Genomic DNA, 14,121 nt, shown 5'->3' with positions numbered 1-14,121 from the left:
GGTGGGGATGGTGATGTGATGACGCCGTAGAGACCCTAATATGGGGAAGAGTGCACCAGGGTTGAGGAAATCTCAACCTGGGTTTGCTTTCCAAGGTATACTGGATATCCAAACCCATCACAGTGTACATCCATATATCTAGGCAATTACTGTAAAGCTTGGCTAGAATAATGGTCCAAACTGTTCTGCTTTCTATCCTCTGACAAGGCACTTGATGTCCTCTGCTGGTCTAGGTGAGCTGGCTGTCATGTACTCCTTATGCATCTGGGCATGCTGTCTACTGCAGAGGCATCAGTAACTGAGGCCCAGTCCCCACCCATGCATTCCAAGGTTGGATCACATATACTGTGATTTTTCCTGTGGCCGGAGTTTGAGCCCAGCAGTCTAGTTGGGCAGTCCTCCAAGAAACCTTCCCTGAAGTGATTTTAGATCTGACTTGTGTGTGCCAGCTAGGGTCCAATTCAGTAAGAACCAGCCAACACACATACTGATGCATGCAGCTTCCTGGTCAGTTCCGTCCCCAGCCCCATCTCTCACATCACTGATGGATATTGCGGTCTAGCCCAGCCCAGCCTGTCACAGGCCCCATATTCACTCACACCAGTGTATGCCACAGCCTAGTTGGGGTGACCTCCAATAACTCCCATGAGGCTATTCCCAGGTGTAGTTTTGTGTGTTCCAGTATTTGCTGCAGCCTAGCTGGTTCATCCTGCATCACATCTGGATATCATGTATACTCATGGGTACTACAGCTTAACTCAGCCTGACCTGTCCACATACATGTTGACAGGCACTGGTGTCTTGTCCTGCCTGGCCCACCCCCAGCCCTGGCTCTAATGCTCACCAGTGGAAGCTGCAGTCCAGCAAGACAGTGCCCACATATTTCCCTACTGGGCCTGCTACCACCCACTCCCAGCCCCAGCCGGATCTTGTGCCTTTCAGGGGGTACTGTAGTCCAGCCTGACATGACTTATACCCAGTCTTGGCACTTGCCAGCACTGTGCAGCAGCCTAGTCTGGCTGGCTCTCTCGCACCAGAGGGTGTAACAGTCCCTGATGGTTGACAGGTACTGCAGCCCTGTCCAGACTGGGTTGCCCCCAGTCCCAGCTCACACACTCACCAGTGGAACCCTTCACTCGGCACAGGAATCCAGAAAGTTCCCCTATCAGGCTTGCGCCCAGCCCCTAGGTCCCGCACTTGCAGGCAGGTGCTGTGATCCAATCTGAGATGGCCCACTCCCAGTTTCAGCATTCACCAGCAGGACCTGCAGCCTGGCTCAGCCCAGCCCACCCTCAGTCCCAGTTCTCCCGCTGAGCACCACAGGTGTTTCATATGCCCTTACTTTGATAGTATGAGTTACTCAAATGAATTTTAAATCATACAATTATATCCACAGTAAAAATTTGACTATTGGAAAGGCAGCTATACAGAGCCAAGGAGATACAGAAAGATAGATCTTCCTTCTGCTGGTTCACTCCCCAAGTGGCTGCAATGACTGGAGCTGAGCTAATCCAAAGCCAGGAACCAGGGGCCTCCTCTAGGTCTCCCACATGGGTACAGGTTCACCCATCAGAGCTGAGCTGATCTGGAACCAGGAGCTTCTTTCAGGTCTTCCACGTGATAGCAGGGTGTCAAGGTTTTGGGCCACCCTCTACTGCTTTCCCAGGCCACAAGCAGGGAGCTGGATGGGAAGTGGAGCAGCCGGGATACCAATCAGCACCCATGTGGGATCCCAGCAGATGCAAAGCAAGGATTTAGCCACTAGGCTTTCACGCTGAGCCCCAGAATAAATCTTTTAAAGCATAAATTGCATCATGGTAAGTAAATTTCATATGAGTAGAGATACTATTTTTACATTCTTGCCTGAATACCCAAGCACTCAAAACTTAGTTAACAAGTACTTACTAAATAATTTGTTGAATGTCAAGCAGATGATTTTGTATTAATAAATATCCTAGAAACAAAACTAGTATTAATTAAGCATCAATGTTTGGAAAGTATTTAATTGCAGAATCTTAATGGCTGTCTCTTAAAAAAAGATGTGTTTATCTTCTATTGCAAAGGAAGATTTAGAGAGAGAAAAGGAGAGACAGAGAGAGTTTCCATCTGATGGGTCACTAAGCAAGCGCTGCAACGGCAAGAGCTGAGCCCATCTAAAGCCCAGAGCCTCGAGCCTCTTCCTGCTCTTCCACAAGAGTATAGGATCCCAAAGCTTTGGGCCATCCTCTACTGCTTTACCAAGTCACAAGCATGGAGCTAGAAGGGAAGTGGGGCAGCCAGGATACGAACTGGCACCCCTACGGGATCCCTGTGCATACGAGGTGAGAACTTTGGCCACGAGGCTACTGTGCCAGGCCAATGGCTGTCTCTATATAGGCTTGAGTCCGAAAAAACTGCAGTGGCTAAATCCTCACTTTGCATGTGCCAGTATCCCATTATAGGCACTGGTTCATGTTCCAGCTCCACTTCCCATCCAGCTCTCTGCTTGTGGCCTGGGAAAGTAGAAGATGGCCCAAAGCCTTGGGACCTTGCTCCCACATAGGAGACCTGGAAGAAGCTCCTGGTTCCAGATCAGCTCTGCTCTAGTGGCCATCACAGCCACTTGGGGTGAACCAACAGTAGAAGACCTTTCTGTCTCTCCTCTCAGTTAATCTGCCTCTCCTATTAAAATAAATATATCTTTTTAAAAAAATTACTCAGGGCTCAGCAGCGTGGCCTAGTGGCTAAAGTCCTCGCCTTGATTGCATATGGCCGCTGGTTCTAATCCCGGCAGCTCCACTTCCTCTCTGTCTCTCCTCCTTTCAGTATATCTGACTTTGTAACAAAAATGGAATAAATCTTTAAAAAAAAAAATTACTCAACAAAGATTTGAATTGATTAACTTTTATCATTTGTTTCCAACTCAGAATTTTCTAGATAAGACTATCTGAAAGGTTTTCAAGTTAAGTTCATGGAAACAGTTTATGAAAAAGCTAATGTACTGATTTCAAATTTTTTTTGCACAAAAACAAATATGCTTTTCAATTCTGTTTTTAGAGTCCCTTATACCAAAAGAGTTCTTCACTGAACGCCTTTTAAACACAAACCAGAACAACTTTTATTCATTTTTTTCTCTCGTTTTTAGTTCTGATTATCCATAATTCAAATATTCTGGGACCTTGTGTTCTAGCCAAGGTGTTAATCTTTTAATTCAGCAGAATTTTAAAAAGAATTCATCCTGTTTGACTCTCCAGATGAGCAATGACTGTCTGACACTGATCTACAAAAAAAGAAAAAAAACCAGAGAACTACAGAGTATGATACCAGCAAGCTCCTGCAACAGAACTGTGTTGGAGGGAAGAGGGTAGCGAGAACAAAGAGCAAAAACTGATTTCTAAAGAACAAAAGATACAGCTGGGTTTTCACTTTGACAGAATCTGACACTATACCCAATACGAAGACAATGTATTTGCAGTTAAAGAATAGACCAAAATCACTCCCAAATTAAGAATATAAGCAAAGCCCCTTCAGATCTAGTTTCATGTAAGTAGTCAAAGCCAAATCAAATGTTTTAAGTCAGAGCAATCAGCTTTGGCCAGAATAATTTCAATTTCAGTAAGTATAATTACAACTTAAAATGAAATGTTATCTACCAATTTCCTTTTTCAGTCCCATTACGGCTACTGTGTTCACTCAGTATTCAGTAGCAGCAGATTTTAGTGGCATCTTCTAAGTCTCTTGGCAGTATGAAAGAAGGCGGGAAGTTCACATTCACTGATATCAACACAGATCAGAAATTCTACAGAACGCCTCACACAGAATGTCTTGTATACAGAAATTCCTAAAACTAGTAATCTCAGCCATTCAATAAAATAAACATTTAATCTACTTTTTTAACAGTTTGTCATGTCAAAAAATAAAATCAGAAAGCAGAAACAAACCAACATAAGGGCACTAGCAGGCTATTATACATACTTTGATACACGCCAAAAATTTTAGAACTCTATGCTAGATAAATTATCCTTCCAGATTTAGACTTTCGAATTACAAGTATTACTATTTTGACCATGAATTATCTGTGAGATACATATTAAAGGCTTTATATTTGACTACCATAATTCTTCATGAAGGTATGTATGTATTATGATCTTATCTTCAAGGATGACAAAACCAATAAATCAATGATCAAAACTTCAAATTGGAAAGGGTTATCATTAAAAAAAGGCCCCAAGAAAATGATGTAGTAAAATTCTATAATCTCAGTTTTTCTCCTGGATATCAAAATTACTGTGGGTAATACTATTCCCCCCCAAACATGCAACAATAATGAAACCAATGTGATTTCAACAGTGGGAATCCATGCATGAACCATCACTGTTGGGTGGGCCAGGCTTTGGACCCACACTCTCTGCACACTCTAACTCTGTTGGAAGAGGCCTCCCAGGTCCAACCAGATCAGCACTTACTGCTGCTCACACTGTGTGCTTTTCTGGTTCTTCTTTGTGCCAGTCCCACTATTTCTCTGTGTGTTTGAAATCAGGAAATACACACGCCTTTCAGTTTACAAACCTCTAAAAGGGAGAGATTTGGTTTGTGTTGTTTTTGCTCTCCAAGAATCTAATAAGAGAAATGTATATTGTATTAACTACATCCAAACTGTGGAAACTGTGTACTCTTCTTAAATAAAAATGCTACAAGTCACATTTAGAAGATTTTAATCTAAGAGATACTTAACATTCTCTAACCTTTTGAGATCCTACCATTGTACTAAAGAAGTCTGCCTCTTAAGAAATGGTGAGATGAGGCAGCATCTTGGCATCCTGGGCCTACCTCCAGACATTATCCAGTGTCTCCTCCTTTAGGGGTTCAAAATCTCTCTGGGTCAGAATCATGCTTAATGTAGTGTAACACACTAAAATTGCACAGAAACACTGTACTATTTGCTAATACAACAGTATAAGCCATAACCCACATTCTCATGTGGAATGGGAACGAGCTCATTGATGTGCTTACGCAGTAACTTTGAAGAATTTCGAGCATTCTAGGAGAATGTGGCCATTTTCACAATCCAGGAAGAAACAGCTCCACTAAGTTTCCACCACTCCAAACTTGTGGGCACAAACTAGTACAACGAAGGTACCCCACCCAGGAGGGAGAATATTGCTACTTACCTGCTTATTGATTTTCTCTTTGCAGTTCTGACAAACATAAATCATTTTATCAATGAAAATAATTACCAACAGATTGCCTGCAGTACCAAGTTTTCAGTAGGAACAGCAGGCAAAATGCATCCCCCACAAAAAGTTTAACAAGTAAGGTACCTTCAAGGATATAGAAAAATAAAGCAGCAAAAATTGCAATGCTGGAAACCTTCAAAGCTTAGAAAACAGAAGGCTGAGTTTTGGCTAATGCGAAGAACAATACAAGAAACTCCACCCCAGCCCAGTCCTGGAGATGTGTCACGGAACTGGATGAAAGTCAAAACTGACTGACCACTACTGGTCACATCTAGCTTTTAAGCAAAGCCCAACTTGAAGCTGATCTGTTGGTTTAAAAAAACAAAAAGTTTACTTGGGGAAACAAACAGTGTGTTTTATGTTATATTTGTTAGACTGTGATCCAGTTTTTAACTGAAAAGATGAGTCCTGCATTTTTGTTTCCATAGGATTTTTATCATACTTTCCCTTACACTGAGAATACTAGTCTTGTTTTCCCGAACTGAATACGTGATATCTAGTTTGTACTTATTATAAAATTAATATTTTGGACATTTCCCCTACAATTACTTACTAGTGTATGTAATACACCTTTTTATCATTTAACCAAATATATACTAGGAATGCAGTGGTTTAATACATAAGCTCTTTACAGAACACATTAATTTTAGATAATACTTGCTATAATAGTTCCCTAATTTTCTATTTTTGATAAGTATATAATTTTGAGTAATAAAATCTGTAAACCACTTTCCCGCAGTGTTCACTTTCATTGATCTGAAATTGATCCCACCGTTCAAGATCGAGCTTGTGTCATAAGAACTTCTCCTAAGTTTGTGTTTTCATAATATCTAATCTTTAATTCCTATAAAATTTATCTCAGTGTCAAGTAATAAGTGAATTCCAATATTAATACCACTTCAACTGCAAAACCTTTTTTCTAAAATCAATTTTTTGAGGGGAATGATGTCTTTTAATTTGTCATGCCTCATTTGGCATCTATTCTGTTTATATTTGTATGTAAGAGCCCGGTGTGATGGCTCATGGCTAACTCTTAGCCTTGCATGCACTGGGATTCTATATGGATGCTGGTTGATGTCCTGGTTGCTCCACTTCCCATCCTGTTTCCTAGTTACGGCCTGGGAAAACAGTCGAGGATGGCCCAAAGCTTTGGCATCATGCACCCATGTAAGAGACCTGGAAGAAGCTCCTGGCATCAGCTTGACTCAGCTGTGGCCATTACTGCCATTTGAGGAATGAACAACCAGATGGAAGATCTTTCTGTCTCTCCTCTCCATAAATCTGACTTTCCAATAAAAACAAATAAATTTTTGGTTCCCAGCACGGTAGCCTAATGGCTAAAGTCCTTGCACTGCACGCAGTGGGATCCCGTATGGGTGGCAGTTTGCAGCCCGGCAGTCCCGCTTCCCATTCAGCTCCCTGCTTGTGGCTTGGGAAACCAGTGGAGGACGGCCCAAAGCCTTGAGACCCTGCACTGGCATGGGACACCCAGAAGAAGCTCCTGGCTCCTGGCTTCAGATTGGCTTGGCACCAGCCGTTGCATCCACTTGGGGAGTGAATCAGTAGACAGATCTTCCTCTCTGCCTTTTCTCATCTCTGTACATCTGCCTTTCCAATAAAAATACATCTTTCAAAGAAAATAAAGCTTTCAAAAAGTTGTGTGTAACTGCAATTTTCAGAGCTTATTTCTTCTCCCCTTTCTCTAATTTTCAGATTTTATAAGTATGCTTTTTACTACTTTTTATCCCAGACACACTCTAGAGTAACACTTTCAGAGGAAAAGGAGTCCCAAATAAACCATTAATAGGAAAAATAATTTGGGAAAAAGTTTTGCCACACTGTAAGAAATGGCGCTTGATGTGCCACTACTAGAGTTCTTGATCTGCTGGCTGTCAGGTCTCCCCAAGTGGCCACAACGGCTGGGGCTGTGATGATCCGAAGACAGGAACCCAGAGCCTCTTCCGGGTCTCTCACGTGGGTGCAGGGTCCCAAGGTTTTGGGCTGTCCTTGACTGCTTTCCCAAGCCACAAGCAGGGAGTTGGATGGGAAGTGAGGCCGCCAGGGCACAAACTGCAACCCATATGGGATCCCAGTGCGTGCAGTGTGAGAACTTTAGCCACCAGGTTACCGCACTGGGCCCAACCCACACTTTTAATTTACAGTATTATACTGCTTTATATGAATTCCTTCTTTTTTCAACCAATGGGTAGTAAATGAGTACCCACTGTGGCCTATCTGGCCTCAAAGAGCTAACAGCTAGAGGACAATTACAATCAATTTGATGAACGTTAAAATACAATGGGGTGGGCCCAGCTGCGTGGCCTAGTGGCTAAGGTCCTCGCCTTAAACACACCGGGATCCCATATGGGCGCCGGTTCTAATCCTGGCAGCTCCACTTCCCATCCAGCTCCCTGCTTGTGGCCTGGGAGGGCAGTCAAGGATGGCCCAATGCATTGGGACACTGCACCCATGTGGGAGACCCGGAGGTTCCTGGTTCCCGGCTTCGGATCAGTGCAGCACCGGCTGTTGCGGCTCACTTGGTGAGTGAATCATCGGATGGAAGATCTTCCTCTCTGTCTCTCCTCCTCTCTGTATATCTGACTTTGTAATAAAAATAAATCTTAAAAAAAAAATACAATGGGGTGGGTGGAGAATCAAGATGGCGGAACAGCGTAAGGACATGTTCAAACAGACAGAGAAATATTAGCCAGTGTGAAGCAGACACAGCACATTCCAGGAAACAGAAGAGGAAAGAACACAGCAGAGGGGTACCCGGAGACTGACAGACACAGGAAAGCAGCAGACATAACGATGTGGTGTTGCAGTGACTGATACCCCAGCAGCATTCAGCAAACGGCTATCTGAACTCCACCGGCAGCCAGAACTCCACTAGCAACCAGGCGGGAAAGGACATTTACCAGGAGCTCCAGAGGTGAACCCAGACAAAGAACTGCTCGTCCTGCTGGTCTGCTTGATTTGACCAGGAGCACAGACAGAGCAGCAGGACCCAGACAGGCAGTGCGGGAACAGGGTGGATTGCACAGCCCAGTTCATCTAGAGCCATAATGGGCGCCATTTTAAGGAGGCAAGAGCTATGGGTTAGGACTGTGCATGCACTGAGCTGGGAGTGAACTCATTTCTGACTCAGTGAACTGCAACAACGTGGCATCCTACAGGATCCACCCAAGATAGGTACTGGTAGCCCTCAGACCTGACAGCCAGCAGATCAAGAACTCAGACTTACTACAACTGATAAATGGCTTTTGCAGCCTACAGAACACAGACTGGAAAAGTAAAGTTAAAAATTTAAATTTATTTTGTTTTAAGATTTATTTATTTATTTGAAAGGCAGAGTTACAGAGAGGGAGAGACAGAAAAAAATTTTCAGTTTTAGCTCACTCCCAAACGGTGACAAAGCTGAGACTGGGCTGGGTTGAAGCCAGCTGCCAGGAGCTTCTTCCAGGATTTCCAAATGGATGTTCCGGCCCAAGCACTGGGGGAAGGAGGGGTGAGTATCTTCCACTGCTTCTTGCAGTCAATTAGCAGGAAGCTGGATTGGAAGTGGAGCAGATTTTTTTTGTTTTTAGTTAAAAAAAACACCTTTTTATGGGTCAGTGTTGGAAGGCGTTTGTTGCCTCAAAACTGGTCAGTGGGCCTGAGGAATCTGCTCCTGCAAATGCCAGCACCAGGGTCTGCAGCACAGAGCCCTGTGGAGGGCAGGCGACAGGCCTGCACAGATGGTCGCTCAGAGTGAAGAGGTCTCTAGGCCAACTCCTTGGCAATAGCAAAGGACCCCGGTGGCAAAGAGCCAATGGACACCTGAGGCCACCAGAAGCTAGAATGACACAAGAAACAGATTCTCCCTCGTGGAAACGTAACTGCAAACTTTGATCTTAAATTTCCAGGCTCCAGAACTTCAAGAAGATAAGACTCCTATTATTTAAGCCACATGGTTTGTGGTTCCAGGTCACAGATACAACGGTAAGAACTGAAATTATAAAACTTCCCAGACAAAACACTGGGTGGATCTTTTGTTATCTTCATTTTGGCAAAAATTTTAGACAACACAAAACTGTCATACATAAGAAAGATACAGGATTTCATGAAAATAAAGAACCATGACTTTCTCAAAAACACTTTAGAGAAGAAAACTTCTGCATATCAGATAAGAATGTGTATGCACAACAAAGGAAACAGTTAAGAGGCAACCTATGGATTAGCAGAAAATACTTGCAGGCCTTACATCTGATACAAAAAATGTACTGAACTCAAACAACTCTATAATCAAGACAATCATTTAAAATGAGCAAGGACTTTAACAGATATTTCTGAAAAGATGACACACAAGCAGCAGATAAATGCAAAACTGCATCATTAATCGTTAGGGAGATCCAAATTGAAATTACTGACAAGATTAAAAATAACTATTGACAAGAATATGGAATGTTCTTTGTGGTAATGTAAATTAGTGACAGCCATTATGGAAAACAGAATGGGAAAATAGAGCAGAATTTCCAAAGGATGCAGCAATTTCACTCCTGGGTATTTGCATGAAAGATTTGAAATCAGCATGCTAAAGAGGAGTTCACACACCCATGTTCACTGTAGCACCATTCACAATAGCCAGGTTATGGAATCAACCCTTCATTTATTTGAAAGGCAGAGCTACAGAGGTTCAAAATAATTTCCATATATGTAAGCAATTATTTCAGAGTCACAAGAGTTAACCTGGAGCTGGATGCAAATAGATGACTAGGGCCCTGCGCGATGGCCTAGCGGCTAAAGTCCTCACCTTGAACGCCCTGGGATACCATATGGACACCGGTTCTAATCCCAGCAGCTCCACTTCCCATCCAGCTCCCTGCCTGTGGCCTGGGAAAGCAGTTGAGGACGGCCCAATGCACTGGGACCCTGCACCCGCGTGGGAGACCCAGAAGAGGTTTCTGGTTCCCAGCATCGGCACGCATCGGCCCGTTGCGGCTCACTTGGGAGTGAATCATCGGATGGAGGATCTTCCTCTCTGTCTCTCCTCCTCTCTGTATGTATATATATGTGTATATATATGTATATATATATATATGTATATATATATATTATTACCTTGTAATAAAATAAATAATTCTAAAAACAAAAAGAGGAGCAAATTGCTCTATATTAAAAAAAAGAAAATAGATGACTAGTAGGCATTCTGGTCTGAGAAGAGAGGAGATAAAAACAAAAATGCTGGGGTCACTGCTGTGGTACAGTGGCTAAGGTGACAGTAGCACCCCACATAGGGGGAGTGGTTCCACTTTCCATCCAGCTCCTTGCTCCTGGCCTGGGCAAGCAGTGGAGGTCTGCCCGGAGGACGGCCCAAGTGCCTGTCACATGGCAGACCCCGGGGAAGCTCCTGACATCAGACCAGTCCAGATCTGGTCACTGCAGCAGTTTGGAGAGTGAACCAGTGGATGGCAGATTTTTCTCTCTCTTTCTCTCCCTCTCTATAACTCTTTCAAATAAATAAATAAATCTAAAATTAAAAAAAAGGAAAAAGTTGATAAAGGTTTTTTTTTCCATCTCCAAGAACTGTTTCAGATCAAACAAGACTTTCTATAAAATCCCAGAATCTCAAGATCGGTTCCCTTAACATCTTGAGACTCCTTTTCTCATCTTTGTCTCTAACAGGTATTAGATTTCGATCAAATAATCCAGAATCTCAAATCTACAATTATACATGAAAAATTATCCCATCTGGATTATCTAGAAACTGTGATCCAGAGAAGATAAATCACTCAGTCATAGAGTAAATACATAACTGAGCTCACCCAGTACCCAGTTCAACTTTTCCACTATATGTAAACTGTTTGGATTCCAGTACATGTCAAAAATAATTTGTAATATGTTCATGTTACACATGTATGTTTTAGCCAAAATAGTAGATTCAAATTCAGTCACTATTTTGTTGGATATTTTCATAATCAACAACTGTTTTGTATGTGCATAAAGGCTAACCCAAGTCATCCTTTTTTGAGCTATCCCTTACCTGATTCCTTGATACACTTGTTAATTTTTCATGTATTATAATTTTTCTTACCTTATACATTACTTAATTCACTTTCTCAAGAGTTTAACTTGTTAACCTACTTTTCACATTTATTTTAATAAAGTAAAACTGCTTCTAGAATAATTCTGATGAAAAATCAGTATGCCTTTGTGTATACTTGACAGTAAATGAGTTAATCTCATAATAAGTCAAGTTAGCTTAAGCCACTAGACAATATACACTAAGTTTAAGACAACATGAAATATGGTAAATATAAATAATTTTTCTATCATTTAGAATATTTTATAAAAAGTAAAAAATTCCCAAAGACTGAAAACTGAAGAAGTAAATTCACCAAAACATTTGATTGTAAATTCCTGAAGTCTCATATAAAAAGGAAACAATAAAGTTACAAATTGTATCTAAATATTACCTTTAAATAAGAGCCTACATCTCAGTTACAAAAAGACTTTGGGGGGGGGGGGGAACTTCTGTAATGTGCAATGAAGAAACTAAAAGTAGATACAAAAGTGTAAAACTAGTTTTTATTTTAGGCTGTTTGTACATAAGTAAGTTGCTGCTAAAACACAGGAGGTATATGTCATTCTCACAAACTAACATTATGGGATCACTCATTACTTCCACATCAGAAGGTAACAAACCATAAAAAACTGTAAGGAGCTAAAAAAAGATAGAGAACCTGAATCCACATGTTAGATGATTTTTAGCTTGCAAATTGGTCTGAAACAAATTTAAAGCATCTATTTACCCCAATAAAAATAAAATATAACCAATTTATATAATCCATGTAGACAGTTTTACGATAAACAAAAAACATACTGTCTCATCCAATGAATCAAGATCAAAGACATTTAAACATTTAACTAAAGCTTCTTAAAGAATGGCAATGGTATAGGTTAGCTGGTGGGTAGATAGGAGTTCTCAAATATTTTGAAAATTTGAAACTGATTTTCCTGTACGATAGAGAGTGTTGTATTAAACAGCAATTTACATAGCTTCTTAACATCTCTCTTGACAACTGCTAGAAACTGCAGGGCAGGAAAGGGTTAAGAGCAGAATCCCACCTGGACCTGGGACCCCACTGCTGCTGTATCCTGCCCTTCTGAGGATGCCAGCTCAACAACTGCTGTCTTCTAACAGGTGTCCTCTTAACTTTATCCTGGTGTTCCCGCTCTTCAGAGATAAATGCAATGACAGTATTTTACAGCTGGGGTAAGTGGCATTTAAACCTGCGTAGCTGGATGCTGAAATGCCAACATTTGGCCTAAGGCCTTGTCTATTAGGATTTCCAAAAATGCTAAGAATCAGGGCATAAATTATTGATGGATTATGCGTTCACTTGCTACTTGCACAATTTCTAGAGAAGCAGTGGAAACAGCATTACTTAGAAAAACTACCAAATAAATCACGTGGATGGTACCTTTTGATAAACAATGGAGCACACAAGATCCTTGACGGCGGATAAAGACAGCTCCTGGGCTTCGAGGGTAACATTCTCCCGCGAGAGGCCAATCTGCAGCAGAAAGGAGACCGTGTGCACGGAGCCTCCAGAGTTGGTGAGTGATGGCGCACTGAAGCTTCCATTCGAGAGGCGGGCCGACAGCCCCGTCCTGGGACTGGAACACGGAGAAGGCGCTGGAAGCACAGCAGGAACAGGTGCCGCTAATACAGACTTCTGTGCGGATGGAGGGGAATTATTTGCAGACATCTGCCTTTCTTTAATCGTTCAAAATATTTGTCAGTTCTTTTTAACTGGTTATGAAGAGGTTATTAAAATAACAGCAGTAAAAAAACCCAAGTGCACTTTTGAATTTAGTTGACAGCTTCTTGACTTCCTCTTTTGAAGCACTCATGCCTGTGAGTCCTGTCTGCGAGTCTGAGGACGGAAGGCACTGCTCTTCACGGCAGTCCCAGCCGGCAGTCCTGGAGACAAGCAGGGACCCACACAGGATGCACCATCACTGAGTTAGCTTCTTGGAACAGGTAACACTGCTTGTTTACTAAACATCTTCACCTAGTTTAAGTCCATTCTTACTGCTCCCTTTTCATTTCAAAGCACAGCACAAAATAAAAGTTGTTTTGCTGTCAAGATGAAATTTTCCTGGCTTCAAAAATAGTATGTCTTGGATTGATCTACTGAGCACCTGTCCTTGAGAGTTCATTAATTTGATGAGATGCCTTCGAGAACACTCATACCTTAAATCACCTCCTCACAGATCCTTTTCCCTTTGGGAAGTGAGCTTTCCTATGAAGCACAAAGTTTTCACAAACGGGACAGGCATATTTTCCTTGACAACTGGGTCCGCTGAGACAAGTAGATGCTGAGAAACAGCCTAGAAGGAATTTTTAAAAAGGTTTTTTTAGTGCAATATATTTATTTGATACTAATTTTAAAAAGAATTTCCATAATTTTTAAATGGTAAATATTTGGTCATATGTTTATAATTCATTAATAAAATCCAAAGGAAGTCATTTTTTTGTCTAGTTACTAGATTTATATTTTACAATTTCAAGAGTATCCTTCCCAAAAAACACTCCTAGAACTCTTCTAATACCTGAAACTTAAAGATAAAAACTTTTCAAAGTTATTTTATTTTAAACTGATGAAGATTAACATTTTTATTCCACAATTATGCAATGAAACTATAACAAAAACACGGGGAAAAAAGGCCAAAAAGAGTAAGACTACATCAAATGCACATTTCCCAGCTATATAAAAGATGCATAATTTCCTAACAGATAAATCAAGTGTTAACATTAAAAGTCTAGTTCTGTCAGACTATGAGTTGCTTTACTGGCCAACTCCTTTCAGCAGGTTAAGGAATTAAGTAGGGCACAATATGTCAGACATAGTTATACAGC

The 14,121-nt window shown here is 41.5% G+C and overlaps 1 protein-coding gene across 1 annotated transcript in view; it reads right to left on the bottom strand.

The window, feature by feature from the left end:
• PRKD3 (protein kinase D3) overlaps positions 1 to 13,598 on the bottom strand; it is a 56,220-nt gene extending 42,622 nt beyond the window's left edge. The window contains exon 1 of the mRNA XM_004582732.4: positions 12,680 to 13,598. Coding sequence (XP_004582789.2) covers positions 12,680 to 12,967 — 288 coding nt within the window. The 5' untranslated portion in view covers positions 12,968 to 13,598. The remainder of the gene's footprint in view (positions 1 to 12,679) is intronic.
• Between the last annotated feature and the right edge of the window lie 523 nt (positions 13,599 to 14,121).

Source organism: Ochotona princeps, chromosome 8, assembly GCF_030435755.1.
Source record: "Ochotona princeps isolate mOchPri1 chromosome 8, mOchPri1.hap1, whole genome shotgun sequence".
NCBI classification, from domain to species: Eukaryota; Metazoa; Chordata; class Mammalia; order Lagomorpha; family Ochotonidae; genus Ochotona; species Ochotona princeps.
This window is presented reverse-complemented; position numbering and strand designations above follow the sequence as displayed.